Raw genomic sequence first — 14,716 nt, forward strand, 5'->3', positions numbered from 1 at the left:
ACAGGGTCCCCGTGTGGGAGGCTCACATTGCAGGATATATTTAAAGGCTGTGGGTGGCTGACGTTGTAGGGGATATAATGACATCCAACAAACCTTGCTGATGCTGTGACGTCTTCGCACTTGGAACACCACCCCATCGACTGAAACGCCGGCCAGGTACAATTCCCAGACGGGCAGGTGGGAGTTAAATCAAACCCAGTGGAATAAGCTGCCCAATGGATTCACCAATGACGAATATCAAGGAGGGCTTGTATCCCATTGACAGGACAGAAACAATTGCATTGAGCGTGAGACCTTGAGAAAAGGTGGGCGATTCCTTCTGATCGTACGCTAGGAGATGGTGATGAAGCATGAGGAACTAAACACCATCGAAACTACTTCCCAGAGCCAGGTGTCTAGGACAAGTGTATTCCACTCCTTCTATTGTGATATATTCTTTCGGTTGACAGGGTGGCGCGGATTGGAATGAACATCAAAACCCTCCGTATCACTCATAGCAGACAGTTCAATCGACTGCATTTCGATTGAACAGAAACGCTTTTGAAGAGAAGGGGAAGAAAATGTTCAAATTTGGGGATTCAAAATGAATGAAAAATGGTCATTTTTATTAGTCAACCACAAGGCTTCGGCTGGGCTGTGCTGGTGATCGTCTTAGGTGGTGGCTGAATTGTCAGCCTTGCAGCTATACTAAATACTAAGCGAAGGATTTCTCTATAGTGCACTCACAACTCACCCCTGGCTGTGTGATCACCAGGAAATTCCAGCTGTTATTTTTCTTTTTGCTGACCTCATGAGTGCAGTATTTAGACCGGTGCATTCCTGACTGTTTTCCTGCACCAATAAATTAGCCTCTAGAGGCAATACCCGTTCCCAAGCGGATATGCATAGTGGCGGATCCATTGAGCATGATTCAAATGATTTGATTGGAGGTTGGCAGATATTCTGCCGTAGCACGAGGATGAAAGACTTTGGTATCACGTCGACATCAATAAATGGCCCGCTACAAACCTCGCAATCGGGACATTAATCGATGGTCCACTCTAATCGATCAAATGCTGAACTTGATTCATAACTGAAAACCATCTTGTGTTTCAGCTTTGCTGCGAATTCCGTGACACGCTTTCTCTCAGCGTTGTGTCGCATCTCTATGCCAACGGTATAAACTATAGCAGCGTAGAGCTAATGCTGGAGATCTTCGCGGCATAATGGAGAGCACTCATCGCTTGCTTATAACTCATTGTGTCATTACCGGCAGCCGAGAATTCGATGACAGCCAGGAAGAATCACAAAACATCCGCGAAATATCTAGATTCGCGCAATGGTAGAAGGCCAGCAACATGTTGGCGAAACTCCCGCCTTTGCAGCACAAATACTAAAGCAACGTCCCAACGATGACCGAGGAGTTGGTTATGTCCGGCACTTCCTCCAGAAAAAACTGCCCTCAAGGCGTTCAAGATACGGGCCAGTATGCAGAGCAACCTCCGTAGAGGAATCTGTCACTGATTTTCCACATGGCGCTCGCTGAAAGCAAAGACCTGACGAGCCAAAGATCCCCAAGAACTTCCTGACACATCCATCAAAAGCTGGAAGATCCGAGTTTAATGAAGAAGACATTTTCCGCGGCATTGGACACGAGTGTATTGTAATCGGAGCTTATTTTCTTACAGAGAGCTATGGCTAAGTCTTTGCTTAGTCGACCGGGAACCGTTTGAATTTCTGTGGCCCATTGTCATCGTGGTTGTCGTTACATAGAAAGTAATTAAGGTTAAGATATATTTATATCTCATGTTGAACGGTACAGTCAACGTAATGTCACTCTATAAAGCCCTTATTCCTTCCTGCTATACTCCTCATCCGTAACAACATCATGCCAAACCGTCTTTCCCAACCCAACCACAAAATGCGTCATGGTACTATTATCATCCGCCCCATGCCAATGCGTAGTACCCGCAGGCGCCCAAACGACATCCCCCGTTCTCAACCTCTGAGGAACACCGCCCTTGTCACAAACCCAGCCATTCCCGGCAACCACTCTGATGAATTGACCCTCTGGGTGCGTGTGCCAGTGCGTGCGGGCGCAGGGGGTGAAGGTGACGTTGGCGATTGAGGTTTGTTGGTCGGAGTGGAGGGCGTCGAAGTAGACGTTGCCGGTGAAGCAATCTGTGGGTTGCGAGCATTTGCCGTCGGGGTTGAAGCCGGCTGGGATGATGATTGATTGTGGCATTGTGGTTTCTGTTCTGTTGAGGGGAGGGTAATCGTTAGAGGGTTGAGGGACTGCAATAAGGTGTCAAAAATACCTTGGGGGAATCTAATACTGAGATGCTTAGATTTTTTGAGATTTTTTTCCTTTTGAGGTTAACGAAGAATGTTCAATTTTTTGTGGGAATTGTCTATCATCCCTACTCCTTCAAGCCGTGAGAGCGGCTGACGAAGATGAGGGGTCAATTCATGACCTGTGGATCGAATAATATAATTGGTAGCTGAGCATATGCATATGCAGGTGGTCAACACCACCTGGCAATGAGAATTGCACCATAGTAGGTCCACCAAAAAAGCCTTTCCCGTAACAGGTACGGGGTAGCGCCTGCATACTAACAAGTTTCACTGCCGCAAGTAATATATCGACAGGTTCCATTCTGGTGAGAAGCGCCCTTTGTAAATGATTTTTGAGGTTGAACGTTGCGGGACATTGACGGTTACGATACCTCATAAAACAGTATCTCTACAAAAATCATATACAGCTGGCATTTACTGGTGGTTGCCCACCCAATTGTGTGGCAGTTATGCGATACAGCAATGTGGCGGAGATCTCGTTTATCGTCTTGGCTTTTGGTAACAAATGACTGTTAAGGCCAACTTGATCAACGGAACGCCGACAATCCTTCAGGACCTTCGCTCCATCCTCAATTCATCACAAGCAACGGCCATTGCAACATCTCAGTTTACACAGGGTCGCTGGCTTGTCTCCCTCTCCAGGTATAGGCAACTTCGTCAACCGCGGCCATGGACACCACAGCCAGCCCATCGGCCATGCGTGTCGCGGTTGATCTGCTAACAGTTCTGATCTCACTCTCATGGCTGTAGCAGCTAGGGGGCAAAAGGTCACAGGACTGGAGATCTTCCAAAGGATGACAGACGATATTACGGCAGCCAGGGCGGAGGAGCTCGTTTCAGAAATGAACGCAGACAAAACCACCGGAGGCACAGACATGGCGTATGGGAATAGGGATGCTCAGCGCCTCTGCTTTTGGAAGGCCAAATTATCGAAGGCTCTAATTGTTCTTTTCGTTCATGGCGGCAGTTGGCGACCAGGGAAATTTGGACCCCATTGGGTCAGTCAAAGTTGGTCATTTGACCGGCGAGGGCTATGCCTTTGCTACCATCAACTATATGCTCATCCCCTCCGTGACCGTGAAGAGCAGGTGCGGGAGGTGCCATCTCGCTGGACTACCTGGTCAAGAAAGCAGCCATACTTGACTTTGATCCCAAACAGGTCGTTCTGATGGAACACAGTTCCGGTGCGCACGCTTTCACCCTGCTGGGTACTGATCCGAAGCGACTACTCGCTATGTTACCTACTTATCATGCCCGCGCGCCAATGCCCACGCTTTCCTGTTCCTTTACCACATGCAGGGTGACATCCGCCAGGCAATTGAGCTGGCCGCGGCGCTGAATGCTGCAGGTACTGACGCTGCTTTTCACGTGTTATTATTATTATTATTTAATCAAGTTTATTGTCCATACCGAGCCCTAGAGCTATGATAGACCATGATTCGTGGACTCGAGGTCAGTGGCTATTCTACAGTCTCTTGTCCCCATAGGTTCCTGAGGCGTTAGCCCCCTTCTAACATCTTTCCAATCCTTTTCCTCGCCCCAGACCGCCTGTATGCGCAGGGCTTTTGAGCACCGTGCTCTCCTTGTGTTTTGGAGCAAGATGGGTGTGGCCTAGGCTGACTCTCAGCCTTGGGCTACCCTCCCTGCTACCCCTCTCCTGTTCTAACTGCTTCCTCCAATGCTTCCAGTCCCCATTCGTCATCTCTTTGGGCCCTTTCTGCCGTCTGCCGTAGGTGCGCCCGGGGTAGAGCTATGCTGGTGCTGGCTAGGAATCGCAGCAGCGCTCTGGTAGCTCTAGGCTCACCTAAAAGTCGTCCTTGTGGATATTCTTCTGCAGTGGTGGGTCTCAAGACTCCGTCAGTCTCTAGGTCCTTGTAGAGCCTGTTTCGTTGGTGTCGCCATTCCCGACACTCAAAGAGAAGATGGTGTATTGTCTCCCTTGATATACCGCATCCTTCACAGGTTGCATCCTCCCGGACCTGGATCCGATGTAGGTATGTTCCTATAGCGGCATGTCCTGACTTCAGTTGAAAATAACGGCTTGCTAGGTGTTTGGGAGCTATTGCAGCTGCCGGGTCGAGCCGCCAGTTCCTCTGTGGCCTGTATGTCCGTTGACCTTGTTGGGATCGCTGTCCAAGTTCTTTGTTGAGCCATCTCTGCCTTTGTGCTATAATGGCTTCTGTTTGGGCTCTACAGGTGAAGGCCAGGGATATTTCTCTTGGGCCTCTTCCTGGTGGCTTACTGGCTGCCTGTTTTGCTGCCTGGTCAGCTCTCTTATTCCCTTCTATTCCTGCATGTCCCGGCACCCATTGGATAGTGGTTTGGCAACCTCGGGCATGTAGTCTCTTGGCTATAGCATGTGCTTGGATCACTAATGCTTGACCTGGCCCTGGCCGGGTGTGTCGCATCCTTGCAATGGCTGCTTGGGAGTCCAACAGGATAGTGACTGGTCTTTGATCCCCCACTTTCTCTGCTAACTGGAGTGCTCGCACAACTCCCAGAAGCTCTGCATCAAAGACCTCATATCCCTTGCCTAATGGGAACCCCCGGGTCTTCCATGTTCCTCCCGGTTCTCGCCAAGCAATCCCTGCCCCACTTTTGCCATTCTCTAATCTTGATCCATCTGACCAGATTGCTAGCTCTGGAGGGAGAGATTGCGCTGCTACTAGGGCCTCTGGACCTGGTAGCATCTCTATTTGGCCTGGGAACTGGCTACTGGTTGTTTGTGTTGTGCTCTCAAAGCCCCCAGATGGGTCCACTGGTAGAATATTGGCTAGTTGTCGAGCAAGGTGTTGTCCCAGGGACCATCGGCCTCGGTTGTTTCTCTCAGCCCATTGTCGGTTCCCTGGGGTCTGTTCCCCAGGTTGGGTGTGCTGATCCCCTTCCCGGAAGCTCACTGGGAGGATCTCCTTAGCTGGGTGGTTCTCCGGTAAGCTGAGCAGCCGGGTAGTGTATTTCAATTGTCGGGCCTCCAGTAGGGCCTCTGCTGGTGCCAGGCCCGCTTCGCGGACCAGTGGCCCTACAGGAGTGGATTTCAACATGCCGGTGATTGCACGGGCCTGTCGATTGATCATGAGCTGTATACCCACTAGCCGATCCTTCTGGCCCTGCCACCAGAGCTCTGCTCCGTACAGGGCTACTGATTGCACTGCTGCTACTTGAACCTGACGAGCTAGCCCTGGGGCAAGTCCATGACTCTGGCATAGGCGTTGTACTCTGTTTTCTGCAGCCCGTGCCTTGCGCATACAGGTCTGATAGTGGGCTTTGAGATTCAGCCCAGAATCAAGCCAGACACCAAGCCATCGCGTTGCCTCTAAGTTGAAGGGCACACAGTGGCCATCTACCTCCACTCGTGCTCGTTGAATCTGATCTTTCAGTTCCCGGCCCCGTTTGCGAGTAAGTAGGACTGCTTCTGTTTTCCCTGCATCAAACTGGACCACATTACCATGCCCCCACTCAATGGCCACCTTGGCAGCTTCTTGCAGCTTCTTGCAGACCTCTCTAACTGAATATCCTGGAGCGAGCAGGCCTATGTCGTCTGCAAATGAGAGACACTGGATACCATTCACTCTCCTCTCAATTGCATCAAATACACCGCTGAGGTAGATAATGAAGAGAATTGGTGACACTGGCGAGCCCTGTGGCACCCCTGAGTTAACTGGGTGTGCTGGGCACTGTGTGTTGTCAATCTGTAGCTGTACCCATCTGTCGGTCAAGAAGGACTGTACCCATCGGATCAGATCCCCATCTAGGTTGAATTCAATCAGTCGGGCTATCAGTCGGCTTGGGTTCACATGGTCGAATGCTCCCTTCACGTCAAGGAATAGTGCTCCCATAAGTTGTTGGAGTTTCCAGGCTTCATGGGTGTTCTGTATCAGACATGCCACTGCGTCAATTGCACTCCGTTGCTTGCGACTTCCCATCTGTCCTGGGTGTAGTACTCCCATAGTCTCACAGTGGTAGGCAATAGCATCTGCCGCTATCTTTTCAACCACCTTCCCTAGGCAGTTTAGTAAGCTAATCACCCGGTAGGCCTTCACAGCTGTGTAGTCTGGTTTATTAGGTTTCCTTAACAGAATACCCTTCGCTACCTTCCATACTGGTGGATGTAGACCCAACCGGAAACATTGTCGGGCCAGAGCAACAATTCTAGGGCTGTCCCATTCCCACAAGAGCCGGAGGGCTCGAAAATTCAAACGATCGATTCCTGGAGCCTTCTGTACTGCCTGGTGAAACAGAGCATGTCTCACTATTTCTTCATCCACCTGACTATGCCAGGACCCTTGGGAGATCTCAACTTCCTGGCTATCTCCTGGTACCTGGGGGAAGGCTGTTTCCCGAATTAGGGCCTCCTTTTCCTCAAGGGAGCTGGCTAGCTGCCCCTGGGGTCCATGCAGGGTTGGCGTAGTTGTAGCTGTTCTGGGCTTTGTGTATTTCAGAGCTTGCCAGCATCTCACTGTGTCCACAGAGCCAGGGTGGGTAGTTGTCCCTTCCAGGAAGGTTTCCCAGCAGGTGCGTTTCGCTCGTCGGATGGCTCGATAGTAGTTATTTCGGACCTCTCTCAATTCTGTTGTAGAGATCTCTTGACCCTGCCATGCCCGTCTTGCCTGACTGTAGGTCCTACGGGCCTCTTTAATCTCCGTTCCCCACCAGCGTTTTGATAGTGGAGTCACCCGTAGTTGTTTTGCATGTCGATTTAATACTGCTGTCAGGGCCTCCTGGATCCATGTGGCTTCCCCAGCTAGGTCTTCTGATGAGCAAGAGTCCCCCAAACAGGGTCTAGATTCTGTTCTTGCTTGCCAATCCCCCCTGGCTTCTTCCAGGGCTTGTGGGTTGGCTTGAAGCGTCTGGATCTGCCACCCTGTTACATCCTGTGAGGGCGTTGTGGGTATTCGCTCCAGAGAGGTCCATTCCATGACTATCAGTTCATGATCTGAACCAGTTGGGTGTTCTTGGTCAATCACCCATGTTTCCAGAGGCCCCATACTAACCGTGGTTAGAGCCAAGTCGATAATTGAGATCCCTGGAGTTCTTTTCGGTCGAGTGGAAACTCCTAGCTCATTGTTGATGTAGAGACCTGCTTCGTCTATCAAGTTCTCTAGCGGTCTGGCGTTCACACGGGCTCTTGCTAGAGGGTTCCATAGTGGGCTATGGGCGTTGAAATCTCCCACAAGCAGGCATCTTCCCTCAAGGACTTGGTCCCATTGCACATCCTCTAGTGCTCTTCTCTGTCTCTCATTCCCCCCATGCCAACAATGGCCGATTCCTAACCAATTGTCGTAGCAGTTGATTATCCTGGTTCTTCGTGCTTTTTCCCGGGCCCGATTTAACTCCCATACATCCATTACCATGAGGTATGGGTGATCAAGGAGATCTGTTCGGGCCTCCACAATCATTTCATTCAATATATCCCGCCGGATTGCTACTGCCACTCGCCGGTCTCGAAGAGATCCTGCTTCTGGCCAATATATCTGATATCCTCCATGTCGGAACTCCATATCAATATATGGTTCCTGTAGGCATGCTAGTCCCACCCCTAGCTCCAGTCCTGCCTCCAAAGCCGCAACAGTGACTGCATAAGTCTTGCGGCAATTATGTTGGAGTAGTCGCATTAGTGGGCCATTGACTGCCCTGGGGTGTCAGTGCCCCTCATCTCAGTGTCCTCTTGGCCTGTTGTCAGGCTGGGCCCCAGATATCGCTGGGTCTGGGGGCTGTTAGGAGCTGAGCTGCTCCGTGGTCGTGATTGGTGCTGGTTTCGGTTGACCACACTGAAAGCGAATCCTGGTGAGCTCAGAATAGCTGGTTCCACACTGGTCATTTGCTGAGGTCTCTCAGCCAGTTGGGATATGTCCTTAGACTCCACAGTTCTCTTTCTCAGTTCCTTCCTCACTGCTCGCTTGGCTGGGCAATTCCCTACTGTTGCGGGGTGTGGGCCTCCACAGGTGCCACATTTGGCCGGGATGTGTTTACAGGCGGTTCCTGGTTTGGCTGGGCAGTCTACCACCCGGCAGACATGTTCAGTGCCCTCATGGGGCCCCGCGCATATAAAGCAGCACGGTGGGTGGCCACCACAGGCCTTGAAGCTTCGGTGGCCTAGCTTGCAGCACCTGGGGCAGACTGTATCCACTCCTGTTTCCCAGTATTGCTCCGTCTTATATCGGGACCCCCCAAAGCGAATGCCGTTGATAAGAAGCCTTCGAGCCTCCTCTAGTGAGCCAACTGTAATAACAATAGTTGAGCACTTTTGGTTGCTGGTGTGTAGCTCTTTTGAGCTCCGGAGCCATGTTGGGTTCCTCTTCAGCTGGTATTCAGTCCCCAGCTCAATCTCTTCACGGGCCAGAGCCAGGCCACAGGTGAGATAACGTTTAATTGGGACCCCATGGACCTTGACACGGTACCATTGCTCAGGTAGCTCGACCGATATCACTGCTGGATCCGCCTGCCGAGCTGCAGTGACCAATAGGTCTTTATAGTCAGGTAGGAGCATAGAGCCTAGGGTACCTTTCTCCAAAAGGATTGTGATCGCTCCAGTGTTGGTATATCCTGCGTCCACTACCCGGATGAATGCTGGGAAGTGTGCCTTTGCTACTGCTCGGTTGATGGCCAGAATGATATCCTCTCTCTCTGATCTTGGGGCAGCCTTGCCTCCCTCCCGGCGAAATAGGAATCTCCGTGCCTCTTTGGGGGTGTCTTTGGCTGGCTTAAGCTTGGTTGGGTCAGGCTGGCTAACTGCAGCAACTGCTTGGATTTGCCGGTTCTTCTGCTTCTTTTTGGTGACCTCCTGCCATTCCTGCCCTCCAGGTCTAGTGGAAAGCAGCGTAGCTAGGTCTGCAAATGTGGGTTGTTGCCTTGACTTTTGGCTTGTTGCTTCCCTTATCTTGGGGACCTTGCTGCTATTGTGTTGGTTCATTTGGCTTGATTGGGCATTGGTTGTTGTTGGTGTGTCTTGCTTCATTGGTTTGATTCGTTGGATAGTGTTCTGGGCTTCTGTGAGCTCTGTGCGAAGCTTGCTAACTTCCAGTTCCAGCTTTGTGACCCGCTCTAGATAGAGTCCTCCATGAACCTGCTGTTCTGCTCTCCAGTTGGACAGCTCCTCTGCTAGGTGTGCCTGTACCTGTTCCTGGACCATTTGAAACATTTCTTGTTGTTGGTTCTGGGCTGCTTCCAAAGCACCCACCAACACCTGGGCGTGTTTGCTCACATCTAGTAAAGAGGTTTGATGCTTTGGCCTTCCAATCAATGTCTTTTGTAGACTCTTTCGTTGCCTGATTCCGCTTCTGGCCTCACTGGCCCGGCTGGGGGCCCGGCTGGGGGCCCGGCTGGATCCTCTGATTTGCCAGTGTTCCTGGCCCTCATTTTCATCCATGCTCGCACTCTCCATGCTACCTTCATTGAATTCAGGTTGCATCGTGTTTCCAGATCGCCAACGGATTGGCGTTGGGGTGACTGGCATATCTTCTGTTTCCGCGAACTGGGAGGCCACGTTGTCCACTCCGGGGGGTGACGCGTGCGATATACCACCACCACAGAGTTCCTGTGCCTCCATGGTGGTTTATAGGTGCCTAGAGGCCCCTATCGGTCAAATGACGCGTGAAAAAGACGTGTTTTCCTTGGGTGCTGATTTTGGTGTTCCAGGCGCCAAGCTTTTTCTTTTCACGTGTTCGAGGCCAGGGTTTCAAGGGCCATGTGCAAGATGCTCCTCAGACTTGGCCACCCGGCATATCCTGCGATATTAGTGATGAATAACTGGCTCAAGATGCATGTTCCAGTGTCCTAATTACAATCCCACGGCAAAAGCGACTGGCGCTATCACCCTTCGAACGGCTCACTGTGGCCCGTTCAAATAACCTACATACAGCCGGCTGCATGGCAGCCTCGTTAGTGGCGGTCCGTCCAAATTTAGATGGTATATTACGGTTACCATCGTCCAACTGTCTACCCAACTCCGCGTAGACGCCCGAGAATCTCGCCAATCTTGCGACTATGCTGTACTTATTTTTGATTCTCTCATAAATGCTGGAACACAGATGCTGCTGAAGATGATGGCTAGATGGCGAACAATTCATTATGTGTCTATCCATATATATATCCTCACCGACTGGTAGCTATCGATTCAACATTGAGTTAGCCGTACTCCAAGTCAGCGTTCAAGCTCAGGTAGCCTCCAAATGGTCCACAGCAGTCTTTGCAACAGCAGTGCTGCTAGTTTTCTTACCCTTTTCCAACGATGCTGGCGGGTCCTATTTCGAGCTTTCCACGGGGCAACATGCTGGACATACATCAAAATCATTCTTCTTCGTCCCCTTCATCATCAAGTCAGGCAGCTGCTCAATCACAGCTGTTTTTCAACTAGCTCATTAATACAAATCTCTCCCACCTCGACCTCAACCTGCCAGTCCCCTCTCCAGGTAGTAGCCACATACATTGGCTCATTCTGTCCAGAGACATTGTGAGACACAGTCACCCTCTCTAAGTCTTGTTTCAGCACCAATGCGACACCATTATTTCTCTGCCCAAAAACCAGCTCACCTCCATCAAGCTCAGGGCCTGGTCGGGAGGCATTTCCACGAAAAGCATCCTGGATGTCACTGAGCTGGAACAGGAACGGTGACTCATCAAACGGAAAATAAGGCATGTAGGAGCCAAATATGACCTTTTTTTTTTTTCCTGTCTTTGAATTCTTTCAAGGGAGTATGACGGCAATACTAGCTCTGGGAAATGTATATAGTTTATCTGCTAGGGCGGAAGCTGTGATAGGCATAGTCCTGACATCGTAGTGTTTGTATTGTTGAACATAGGCAAACATCAATCCAAAGGCACCAAAAGATCCCAATTGTGCCATAATAGTCCAGGTAGCAATCTTTCCTGCTGTGGGAGGTCAATAGTAGCTTTTTAATCCGTAGAGTTTGTGTATAACGACCGCAAGATACGCTGAAGACTTCTCATAAGTATTGGCTGAAGAAGTCAGTGCCTCACTCATTGTTAGGTAGAGAATTATCAGATAGAGAAATTACTGAACTTACCATCCCATTACCAGCAGCCTGCTCATACATGTTCCAGGTAATTCCAATATCAGACCTTTGAATAACAGGGCAGATTATGCAGTCCACAACATGATCCAAGTCAGCCAGCTTGAATGAAACGCTAGGCTTTCCAAAGTATGTAGTCACCAGCAGCTTCATAATGGCTCGAAACTCGTCCTGAGGGATGCTGAGATGATGGACACGATTATCCCCTACAAGTTCCTTTGCTATTGACCGGAAACAGTCTCGAGGAGGCGCCTTCCACCCAATGTCTTTGGGCTGAACACTGTACAGCACATCGAGAATGCCATGGAACATTTAATCATCATCATCATCATAGTTTGTACCAGCGAAACAGCGGCCAGTATCAGGGTGATCAGCACCAGTGAAATTAAAAGCTCTTTGCTCTGCCTGCTCCTTTTTGTATGCTCCACATCAAATAAGATAAACTTTCCATATCGAGCTAACGCAAAACCCTAAAACAACTATCTTCCAAAGCCAGCTAGTTATCTAGCCCAACTATCATGACATTCATCATAGATATTCCTTGATCTCTCGGTCATGGTCCATTGCAAGCGCGCGTACCACCCTCCTCATAGGCGAGAGCCTCAGGGATTGATCGAGAAAATGGATAGTGATCTAGGTATAGAAGACTGCCGTATGCGAGGGCACCTGCATTTACCAATGTCATAATTGACCATTCGCTAATCATTTACATTCGCAAATTGTCAAAGTTTGTCTTGACCAGCTTGAATGTGTTGGGATAACAGTTTGGGGTGTTGCTTATCCGGCAAATGACACTTCAAATCACAGAAAATGCCGGTGTATATTAACTGTTGTTTATTTAGGACTCTCGGCGAGCCGGCTCTAGCCCCCTGCTTTTTGACGGCAACTATAGCCATAAGCCTGCATATACCGCTATCGCAAATGCTCTCTAGCGGTGAAACTTTGTAGGTTCTATCTGAAAATGTTGAGTCGATTTGCTCCAGAACACGCGAAATTCAGCTGGTGCTGGCCAGACCACTGGGAAGAGTATTGGAAATGGAAAGCAGGGGCGATATAGGCAAGATATTTAGACTGCTGATCAAATTTTAGGTTGTTCTACGGCTATTTGTGTGTAAATTCGCGGCCAGCAGTGCGCCAAGACTTGAATTACTCGTGATACTTATTTCCACTACCTCGATCTCCAAAAACCCCTATTCCAATGTCTAGGTTCGTTTCTTCCTTTGCCACTTACTGAATAATCTGGCCATTGTACTCTTCAAGTAGAATCATAGGTCCTCGCTCTCATTATGACCAGTTCCACCCAAATGTTTCGGACCCTGCAGCCGCCAACTAAGGAAGGGGCGGCAGCCTATTTCTAAGTGGCCAAGATCGGGGCAAATTTCGACTACGGAGAATATCTTCGACCAGGAGAATCCTCGGGCGAAGAGGGCCTTAGGGATGAGGGCCGTCGCGCCCGCATTGATCCTGCTGCGCCTTGGCGACGTCCGGCAATATACTGTAGATTGAAAGTCGTCCAGGTAGTCCGTTCTATTTTCATTGACAGGTATTCACCTCGCCTCCAGGTATGACTAAGGTCCTAACCACCAGACTCTACGGCAAAGGCTCTGAGTTCATTTCCTTTTGGAATTCTCAAGTAGATTTCTGGCAAGACATTTGTCTTGCCAAAATTATATCAGTCATCACATAGAACCTAGCTTAATATGTTTCAGAGCGAATCAGCCTAATTACAATGAGGAGATATCCATACAGAAACAACCCATTTACCACGAAAATTAATTATAATTTATCCGATACGTTTACCCTACTCCCAGGAGGCAGTCGCCACAACTCTTTTCAATAAATATGCGGCGCTAGTCTAATATGATGCTCTAAAGCGGAGATCGACACGGAGCCTGTCTACCCGGAGAAGAAAACCTGGATGGCTCTTGTTTTGCAGGATGGCTCTTTCCCGCACAATTCTCGGGAAAATAGGGTCCATCTCGTTAGCAAGGTGTCAGATAGAATATACCAGGTGATTCTCCGGTGGACGCATTATGGGTTTTATCCGTAAATGGAGGTGACCAATTTATTCCTTTTATTGGATCAGTCAATGCCAAAAGTCCTACATAAAGTATATAAACGAGATTGATCTCCGCTTTGATTTCATGCTTCGCATATCCGGTTTTTCAGTCCTTTCCTTTTCTCCTACCCGCGCGAAGAGCAAGCTCTGCAATGAGATTTCCAAAGATTCAGGCTGGCCTAGTTTTGCTCGCATCAGTGCGTGGTGCGGCAGCGAACTGTGATCTTCCGTTGACCTACACTTGGACATCAACTAGCGCACTAGCGAGTCCCCAGTCGGGATGGTCGGCGCTCAAAGACTTTACCAATGTGGTCTATAACGACCAGCATCTCGTGTATGCATCCACTGCCGATACAGCTGGGAATTACGGCTCGATGGCCTTCGGTGTCTTTTCAGACTGGTCTGAAATGGCCTCGGTGACTCAAAACCCAATGAACCATGGAGCTGTTGCTCCCACACTGTTCTACTTCAAGCCGAAGGACATCTGGGTTCTAACCTACCAGTGGGGTTCGACCGCGTTCTCCTATCGGACCTCAAGTGATCCCACCGACGCCAATGGGTGGTCATCGGAGCAGCCCCTCTTCTCTGGGAGCATCTCTGACTCCAGTACCGGCTGTATCGACCAGACAGTTATCGGCGACGATACAAACATGTATTTATTCTTTGCGGGAGATAATGGCAAGATTTATCGGGCCACCATGTCCATTGACGACTTCCCGGGCGACTTCGGCACAGAATCAGAGGTGGTCCTGAGTGATACATCCAACAATCTGTTTGAAGCAGTCCAGGTGTATACTGTCCAGGACCAAACCAAATATCTCATGATTGTCGAGGCGATTGGGTTAAACGGACGGTATTTCCGCTCATTCACGGCCGATAGTCTAGACGGTTCGTGGGAAGCGCAGGCGACAAGCGAGAGCCAGCCCTTCGCCGGAAAGGCCAACAGCGGTGCCACTTGGACAAATGATATCAGCCACGGCGATTTGGTGCGCAGCAACCCTGATCAAACAATGACGATCGATCCATGCAATCTGCAATTTCTTTACCAGGGACGAGATCCGAGCGCCAGCAGCGACTACAATGACCTACCTTATAGGCCGGGAGTGCTGACACTACTCCAATAAAGCACATATTATATAATATGTTCGCTGGTCACTCGCCATGTTGTATAAATGTATAGGTTCTTACAACATGTGTCGACCCTTCCTTTCTCATTTGTGCCGACAACAACCGGGCCCGTGCCTCGTTCAATTCTGAACAACCTCTATTGACTGCCCCTGCTCTAGTTAACAAG

General features: G+C 49.8%; 3 protein-coding genes across 3 annotated transcripts; 1 reads left to right on the forward strand and 2 right to left on the reverse strand.

The window, feature by feature from the left end:
- Positions 1 to 1,828: 1,828 nt before the first annotated feature.
- Positions 1,829 to 2,224, reverse strand: ACHE_51063A (cupin domain-containing protein; the record flags this gene model as incomplete). Its single annotated transcript, XM_043280848.1, has 1 exon — positions 1,829 to 2,224. One exon carries the CDS (start codon positions 2,222 to 2,224, stop codon positions 1,829 to 1,831), a length of 396 nt encoding a protein of 131 aa, XP_043138387.1.
- Positions 2,225 to 10,666: 8,442 nt separating this feature from the next.
- ACHE_51064A (uncharacterized protein) lies at positions 10,667 to 10,969 on the reverse strand (the record flags this gene model as incomplete). Its single annotated transcript, XM_043280849.1, has 1 exon — positions 10,667 to 10,969. The coding sequence occupies one exon, from the start codon at positions 10,967 to 10,969 to the stop codon at positions 10,667 to 10,669; it is 303 nt and encodes a 100-aa protein (XP_043138388.1).
- A 2,605-nt stretch (positions 10,970 to 13,574) lies between these two features.
- ACHE_51065S (uncharacterized protein) lies at positions 13,575 to 14,546 on the forward strand (the record flags this gene model as incomplete). Its single annotated transcript, XM_043280850.1, has 1 exon — positions 13,575 to 14,546. One exon carries the CDS (start codon positions 13,575 to 13,577, stop codon positions 14,544 to 14,546), a length of 972 nt encoding a protein of 323 aa, XP_043138389.1.
- Positions 14,547 to 14,716: the final 170 nt, after the last annotated feature.

This window comes from Aspergillus chevalieri, chromosome 5, assembly GCF_016861735.1.
Source record: "Aspergillus chevalieri M1 DNA, chromosome 5, nearly complete sequence".
NCBI lineage: Eukaryota > Fungi > Ascomycota > Eurotiomycetes > Eurotiales > Aspergillaceae > Aspergillus > Aspergillus chevalieri.